Source organism: Giraffa tippelskirchi, chromosome 6 (genome assembly GCF_054371585.1).
Source record: "Giraffa tippelskirchi isolate mGirTip1 chromosome 6, T2T-mGirTip1v1.2.pri, whole genome shotgun sequence".
In the NCBI taxonomy this organism is placed as follows: domain Eukaryota; kingdom Metazoa; phylum Chordata; class Mammalia; order Artiodactyla; family Giraffidae; genus Giraffa; species Giraffa tippelskirchi.
This window is the reverse complement of record NC_137280.1, coordinates 50,410,122-50,419,084: the sequence shown is the minus strand read 5'-3', so window position 1 is coordinate 50,419,084 and position 8,963 is coordinate 50,410,122. Positions and strand designations below refer to the sequence as shown.

The following is an 8,963-nucleotide window of genomic DNA, read 5'->3' as shown; positions in this document are numbered from 1 at the left end:
CACCTCCGGGCATCAAAGTCAAACCCGGCTCCCTCCTTCGTACATCCCTGGACCACCTTCCCAACATCCAGCACAGCCCCGGGCCAGAAAGCCTGCCCGGTTCTCCCTAGTTCCAACCGCGCCTAGGGTCTCCCGCACCAGCCGTCGCCTCAGTTCACGCTCATTCATATTCATTCTCTTTCTCTCTTCCTCTCCCCAGACTCCTAACTAGACAGGCCGATCCTCCCCCCGCCACTCCCTTTCATTCATCCCCTCCGCCACACACACACACAGACACACAAACACACACGAGCGCGCGCGCACAGACACACACACACAAGCACACACCGACACACACGCGCGCACACACACAGCCCACTCCACTTTTCAGACGCCCCCCCCCACTCCCCTCCCCTAAACATACTTCCACCCACTCACCATCTGTAGCCTCCCTCCCTCCGGTCCGCCCCCTCCCCGCCCGCCCGGCTCCCCCACCCCAAGAAGCAGACCTGCCCCGCGGGCCGCAGGGACCCCAGCCAGAAGCTCGGGTCGTGCGCGCCGCACTGACCTCTGCCCGCCCGGGAAACTAACAAAGGCGGCGCGCGAGCCCGGCCCCGGGAGCGGAGAGCGGCGGCCGCGGGGCGCGCGAGCCCGGGCCGGGCGGGCGAGCGCCGGGAGGGGCCCGCTCCGGAGTCGGGAGGCGGCGGCGCCGGACTACAAGGACCTCAGGCGGCGAGCGCCGCTCGGACGCCGCGGGCACCATGGGCTGCTGCACCGGGCGCTGCTCGCTCATCGGCCTCTGCGCGCTGCAGCTGGTGAGTTCCTGCCCCGGCTCCCTCCGTCGGCCCTCACCCTCCCGGCCCGCCGCGGGCTCTCGCCGGGTGGCCCTGCCCTGCGCGAGGGCGCGGTCTCCCCGGGGCCCCGGGCGCCCGGCGTCGCCACGCGGTCAAGGGGCTACTGCCCCGGGGTGCCTGGGGGTAGTGAGCGACTCCCCCGCTCCTGGGCTGGCCAGCGGGCTTTAGCCCCTCCGCCTTCCCGCTGAAGTTTCACGGGGGCTTGTGGGCTCTTTCTTCTCGGGATGGTTTCCAGTAACGTGGTGTCATCAGAAGGTGCGTGGGAATGCCCAGTCTTGGGGAGACGGGGCCGCTGCCCCCAAGTCTTAGTTAAGAGTGAGGTGTTCGTACCTTAAACGCGGTTGAAAGCGGTTGTTTGAGGAGGCTTGGGTCTCCAGGAAGCATAGGAGGTCGCGCTGTGTGTGTTTTGAAACAGAAGGTTTCAGCCTCCAACCTTCCAATTTCTCTTTAGATTTGGGTGAAATGTGGCCTGTTCAGACAGCGACAGACTGACAGCTGTCTTGTGGGACAGAAGGCATGGTAGCTTGCCAGGGAGTTCGTGGAGTGGGAAGTTGGGGACCAGAGCGGAGAGTGAAAGGGCTTTCAGTGTGGGACGAACATTTCTCTTGACATATGTCCTGTTGGGACCTAGACTGGCCCTGTGGTCTATTGCATAGTCGCTTGAGGTCATGGCCACAGACCAATGTGTGAGACTTCTATGTGTGAGAGGTTCATAGACATCTCCCTTTTATTACACTTAAGGACAGACTCTTTAGAGGCTATGTCAAGCTTTTTTCCAAGTGTTGTTTTTCAAAGTCACCAGCATTAGCTAGCCTATTTTGACTATCAGAAGGAAAAAGGTTTTTGGTGAGCTTGACTGCGTAAGGTCAACCCTTGCAAGACTCGTTAACTGAGGGATAAAATAATGCTCTTTCTTTAATAGTTAGTCCTTGTACCCATGAATGTTTTAAGAGGTTTCACTTTTCTTTTGCCTCAGTGTTTGACTCTCCCATTAAACCCTCACTTGAGAGGTTCTCTTCATTGTTTACATAATGTGTGCATAATTTATATATTTATAGATCTGAAATCAGTGACTCCTTTGCTTTAAATCTCTGGAACATTCCTTCTGTTCTGTTATATAGGATGTATTTTATAGAGTTTTCCTGAAAAATAATTTTAAAATTCGCTGGGGCGTGAATGTTTTCTTTCATTAAGAAGGGCAGAGGATAATTTATACTTTGGTTGTTAGAAGTGGACATGGCTTATAAGCTGGGAAAACAAGAAATATTTAGTCAGCCTTTGAGTATGCAAAATAGTAGATGGGCACACTGGATTGTATAATCTATAGTGGCATCATTCTTTCTGTTTTACACACAAATGATATGGAAGGGTTTTTGATACAGCAGATTTTTCAATGCAGTTATGATGTCCTTAGTTGATATTGTATTTGTTTTGACGATAATGTGTTTGGTATTTCATGTATCAGCCTGGAATGCCTCCATCTTCCACGTACACCTTAATTGATAAAAATGCAACTTACTCCTCAAAGCTAATCTAAAAATTCCACCTTCTCTATGGAGTCTTCCCTGGTGCTCCAGGTAAAATCAATCACTTCTTTTCCTTTAATTGCACAGTATATTGCTTTTTCCTCTGTGAGAAGGCATGTCATCCTCTTACGTTATTTTTAGTGATTTACACATTACTAGACTGTAAGCAGCCTGAGGATAAGGAGCAAACATTATTCATCTTTGCAAATCCTGAAGTTCTTTAGGAGTGCCTGTATTAGGAGCTGAAACATATGGCTGAATTGATGATGGTAAATTAACACTTGTGATCCATACCATGTTTTTACATGAACGTTATTTTACCCTTAAAATTATCCTCTGAGGAAGGCACCCATTTCTCTAGTTTGCAGAACAGGAAGGTGATGCTCATAGAATTCAAGGACTTCTTCAAATTAATAGTTTTTAGATAGTAGAGACAGCACACTGATGGTAAACATTTGATGATTAGATCTTGGACAAACAAAACATATACGTATATATTACATTATTACATAATATGTTATAAATATTGTGTATATTAAGGATATATAGCAAATCAACCCTGAACATTCACTGGAAGGACTGATGTTGAAGCTGAAGCTTCAGTACTTTGGCCACCTGATTTGAAGAACCGACTCATTGGAAACGACCCTAACGCTGGGAAAGATTGAAGGCAAAATGAGAAGGGGGCAACAGAGGATGAAATGGTTAGATTAGCATCACTGACTCAACGGACATGAATTTGAGCAAACTCTGGGAGATAGTGAAGGACAGGGATGCCTGATGTGCTGCAGTGCGTGGGGTCACAGAATTGGACACGACCTAGCGACTGAACACACAGCACTCAGTTTGACAAATAAAATAGGGCTTCTCAGGCGGCACTAGTGGTAAAGAATCTACATGCAAATGCAGGAGACACAAGAGACACAGGTTCAATCCTTGGGTTAGTAAGACCCCCTGGAGAAGGAAATGGCAACCCACTCCAGTATCTTGCCTGGAGAATCCCATGGACGAGAAGCCTGGCAGGCTACAATCCATGGGGTTGCAAAGAGTTGGACACAACTGAGCACATGCACACAATAATAAAATATGCAGTACCCTTGATTGTAAGTTCTACATAGCCGATTAATTCTGGCAGAATCTCTTTTGTTCCATGAATCGGATGAACCCTTTTCTGGGTTCAGTGATATCTTCTTTCTGGATGGTCTCAATAGCACACTGCTGTCAACGCCATATCCTTGAAATGGTTTCAGCCTCTACTGAGGGAATGGTAGGCAGGACTTGGATTCCAAGGACTGGGAGAGCAGGAGGAGCCTCCCATTGCCTCGAGTCCCTCTTGAGAGTCACCTGGAGGTCAGGTCTGCTCCATGACCTCTCCCAGCATATGCAGATTCTTTGCTAAATTAGGTAATAGTTTTCAAGTACTGGAGAATTATTTTCTTCATTTCTTTTTTTAAAAAAATTAACCACTGTCGATTTACAATATTGTGTTGGTTTCAGGGGTACAGCTTCAGATTCTTTTCCATTATACGTTATTACAAGGTATTGAATATAGTTCCCTGTGCTATAGAGTAAGTCCTTGTTGTTAATGTCTATAGAGTAAGTCCTTGTTGTTTATGTATTTCATATATAGTATTGTGTATCTGTTAATCCCAGGTTCCTAATTTATCCCCCCACTCTTTTGCCCCTCTTGTAACCTTAAGTTTATTCTCTATGTCTGTGAGTCTGTTTCTGTTTTGTAAATAAGTTGAATTGTATTTTTTTTTTTAAGATTCCACATATAAGTGATATCATATTTGTCTTTGTTTGACTTACTTCACTTAGTATGGTAATATCTAGTTGCATCCATGTTGCTGCAAATGGCATTATTTCGTTCTTTTTAATGCCTGAGTAATATCCCATTGTGTTTATATATACCACATCTTCTTTATTCGTTCATCTGTTGAGGGATACTTAGGTTGTTTCTATGTCTTGGCAGTTGTAGACAGTGCTGCTGTGAACGTTGGGGTGTATATATCTTTCTGAAGTAGAGTTTTCATTTTTTTTCTGGATATATGTCCAGGAATGGGATTCCTGGATCATATGGTTATTCTATTTTTTTTTCCTAAGGAACTTCTATACTGTTCTTTATTGGCTGTACCAATTTACATTCCTACCAACAATGTAGGAAATTTCCCTTTTCTCCACACCCTCTCCAGCATTTATTATCTGTCGACATTTTGTTGATGGCCATTCTGACCCATGTGAAGTGATACCTCATTGTGGTTTTGATTTGCATTTCTCTAATAATTAGCAATGCAGAACAGCTTTTCACGTGTCTGTTGGCCATCTGTGTATCTTCTTTGCAAAAATGTCTATTTAGGTCTTCTGCCCATTTTTTGATTGAGTTGCTTCAGCTCTTTTGTGCTATTGGGAATATAATGAGCTGACACATTTTAAGTTTAATACACATTGCTAGAAAAAAGTTTTCTATCATTTTCTTAAGTCTAGACAATCAACAAAACAATGTTACACCCTGATTTTTAGCATTTGCCCATTTCTTTGGCATAAATATTCCCACACTGGCCAATTTGAAGTAGACTATTACAAGGTCCTTCCATCAAACAGATAAAATAAGCATGTGAAAAGTGCAAAGTGTTAGTCACTCAGTCGTGTCTGACTCTTTGCCACCCCATGGACTCCTTTGTCCATGGAATTCTCCAGACAAGAATACTGACTTGGGTAGTCATTCCCTTCTCCAGGGCATCTTCCTGACCCAGGGATCGAACTTGGGTCTCCTGCATTGCAGGCAGATTCTTTACCATCTGTCACCAAGGAAGCCCCCAAATAAGCATAAATAACCTCAACAGCATAAAGAAAGTAAAACACAGTAAAATAATGAGGAAAGGATGTGCTTAAGATATTTTAGTCCCTCTGTTTTTTAATGCAATTGACTTAAAATCTTTATTATTTATTTTAAAATAATGGTTATGTTAACAGCTGGCTCATTAAATTCCAAGTTCCACTCGATGAGCTGGTGTGAGCCTCCTCCAGCCTACCACCGGATAGGACTCCGAGATCTAGTGTTCTTTCCACTGAATCCAGCTGTCTTTTTTCCCCTTTCATGTTTGTTTCTGCTCCCACCAACTGTTGGAAGATGGGGGTTATGAAGCAACTAAAATAAGTGTGGGTGTTGAGGGGGAATGGCATTCAGAGGACACATTTGCTGAAGAGAAGCTGAGTGCTGATGACTAAGTCACTATGTGGACCATTAAAAGATGGTCCATTAACTCCTTCTAAAAGTTAAAGAAACAAATGAAAGGTTTTTATCATCTCATTCACACTGCTTCTGACCCCCTCCTCCCCAGATTGGGGATATCATTAGAGAAAATTTACCATTTTAAGGCTAGTGTATTTGAATGAGCTTTGGTTTGTAAAATCTCAGTCTCCATTCTGCTTCCTTTACCGCACTGCTCTGGCCACCTCTCATCCTTACTGTGCTTCTAACCTCGAGCACATTTGAGTGTTTGCCTCACATTTCACATTCATGTTCCTAGTTTTGCTAGATAAGCTTGGAGAGAATGTGTAAAGCATGCCCAAAGAAAACTGTGCAAAGTAAATCTTTTCTGAAAAAGCGGTTCCAGGTAACAGATTCATGAAGTCATCCAAGAACTTTAGACACATTTTTGAAGCCTGCTTTTAATTTTGCTTGTTTTAGAATAATGTTTATATACATGTGAAACATTTGATCGTGTGCTTTTAGTAAACTGTTTTAGTTGCCGCATTTAAAGGAGTCTTAATGGCATGTTTCTAAATCCAGAATTTCCTCCACATGCATTTCCAAGCCACTTTCTTTTTTAAAAAATTTATTTATTATTTTAATTGAAGTCTAATTACTTTACAGTATTGTGGTGGTTTTTGCCATACACTGACATGAGTCAGCCATGGGTGTACATGTGTTCCTCATCCCCCCTCCCTCTTCCCTCCCCATCCCATCCTTCAAGGTCATCCCAGTGCACCAGCCCTGAGCACCCTGTCTCATGCATCGAACCTGGACTGGTGATCTGTTTCACATATGATAATATACATGTTTCAATGCTATTCTCTCAAATCATCCCACCCTCGCCTTCTCCCAGAGTCCAAAAGACTGTTTTTTACATCTGTGTTTCTTTTGCTGTCTCACATATAGGGTTATCATTACCATCTTTCTAAATTCCATATATATGCGTTAGTATACTGTATTGGAGTTTTTCTTTCTGACTTCACTTGTATAATAGGCTCCAGTTTCATCCACCTCATTAGAAGTGATTCAAATGCATTTTTTTAATGGCTGAGTAATATTCCATTGTGTATATGTACCACAACTTTCTTATCCATTTGTCTGCCCATGGACATCTAGGTTGCTTCCATGTCCTGGCTATTGTAAACAATGCTGCAGCTTAGAGTTGTCTCGGTAAAGTGTTGAACTTAGCTTGGGGTTGTACCCACAGAACTTTCAACGTCTTCTCCACATCACAGGGGCAGCTTTGTCCCTGGAGGTGGACATTACCAGGAGAGATTGATTGCATCTTGCATTGCCTCACTTTATGGATAGGTGGTTGCCACATTTTTATGAGGACTAAAAATTCCCAACTCTTACTTTCCATATCCACAGTTAACAGAAATCTTTAGAGTATTTATATAAAAACAAGCAACGTTTAACACCAGGATGGTCTCTGTTTTTATTTTAGAGCATATCCTGTCAAATGAAATCAAGCTAGTGATTCTTTTTTCTCATCATGAAAAATCAGTTAACTTTCTCTCCACTCCACATTCAGACCATCTGTGACCACAGGTGTCACTGTGATGCTGAGACAAAAGGTGTTGAGAGGTGTCCTGGTGGCGTAGTTGTGGTAACATGTTTTTAAATAAGTTTTATGAAATGAACCACTCAGTTATCATAGATATCTGGCAGTAAATGCAGAAATACATTTATTTTACTGTGTAGATAAACTGATACTTCTGTCTTAAGATGTATTTTTAACAGCTTTTTCTCTTCTCCTGAACAATATAATTTGTAATCATTTAGTTTCTATTCTTTTTCTACATTTAAATACTCTGGTTCATCTTACAAAACTTAGAAATGGTTAGGGAAATTAAATGTTTGTCTAATGAAGAGACTTTCATTAAAATGTGATAGGTGTTAAAATCAGTACAATATTCTGCATTAGCCGCTTTTCTACAAACCCGAATCCCTTTATAGCTCTTTTGTTATTTATGTGTACAAAGTATCAAATTTGCTTAAGAAATGTATTCTTATGGGCTTCTGGGTTGAATTGTTTTCCCCACAAATTCTTATGTTCAAGTGACCCCCAATGGACTTTTGGTCACTGGGCTCCTGTGTCTGTGGGATTCTCCAGGCAGAAATAGTGGAGTAGGTTGCCATGCCTTCCTCCAGGGGATCTTCCCAACAAGTGATCGAACCTTCATCTCCTGTTGTCTCCTACATTACAGATGGATTTTTAACTGCTGAGCCATCAGGGAAGCACATATCAAGTGCTATTGGTTTTTTTTTTTTTAATTGTCCCTAGTTTTAACAAAATCATTTCCATTCTGATTATTTCCAAGAGGATAATCCTAATCATAAGATGTTGAAAAATAAATTGCTTTCTTTCCCCAGAACTTTAGTAGTACTTTCTTTTTTTAAAAAATGAACTGCTTTGTCTATGTTTTTCTCATTTTTCTCTCACAAATTTTACAATGTCCATTTTGGGTCTCAAGGAAGCATTTGAACAATTATCCAGATTATATAAAAGAAGAATTTCAAATGTAAGCATAAGAAATTTTGAGTTAATATTACTTAAGATTTTGGCATTAGATACATATTAATATACTGTGGTTTCTTTGCAAAAGTAGAAAATAAAGCAGGTTTATTTATGTATCTTTTGACAATTTTCTTAAGCATTTGTTTTCATCAGTTAAGTGTATCTTGCTTTAAAAAGCAGGATTCAAATGCTTAATAAAAAGTACTCTTTAAGGATAAAAATCAGAATGGAAAACACAAAATTTGAGGGCTTTCACAACAAGACGACAAATCACAGAAGCATCTCCCTTCCATTCTTCCCAAGGTCCCAAAGAATGAAGTGATAATTGTGATGGAAAGAAAAGTGAAACAGACAGATGACCAGCAAAATTGAGGAATCCAGGAAGATAAGAAGCAGAACATATTTTATCAGAGCCTTAATAGAAAGATGTGTGTGTTATGTGAGCACAGGTGTTATCTGTTGGGCAGAAATCCAACTCTATCCACTCGCCATGAGGAGCAACCTGGCATGGGGTTGAAGAACTGGGTGCCTTTTAGTGTTGCATTTTGAAAGTTAGCTGATGCATATCATTGGTGAGATGACACGAAATAGGAGAATAAATGTATTAATCATTCTAAAAGTAAAGCTCATTCTTAGGTAAACTAGGCTTTATAATAATTTAGGCAAAAAATGAGAAGGTTAAGAAGAAAACCATAAATGGTAATCTTTTTAATTGCTTATTTTGATTTTCTTTTAATACTTTTTATGTTACACTTCAAAATAATTTTAACATTAATTTTGAAAAGAGATTTTTCACACAATTTTGAAGATATTTTGAGTGTCAA

General features: G+C 41.8%; 1 protein-coding gene across 1 annotated transcript in view; it reads left to right on the top strand.

Moving 5' to 3' along the window:
* The first annotated feature begins 610 nt into the window (after positions 1–610).
* Positions 611–8,963, top strand: part of NKAIN3 (sodium/potassium transporting ATPase interacting 3) — a 508,353-nt gene continuing 500,000 nt past the window's right edge. Inside the window, exon 1 of the mRNA XM_081504335.1 lies at positions 611–794. Coding sequence (XP_081360461.1) covers positions 741–794 — 54 coding nt within the window. The 5' untranslated portion in view covers positions 611–740. The remainder of the gene's footprint in view (positions 795–8,963) is intronic.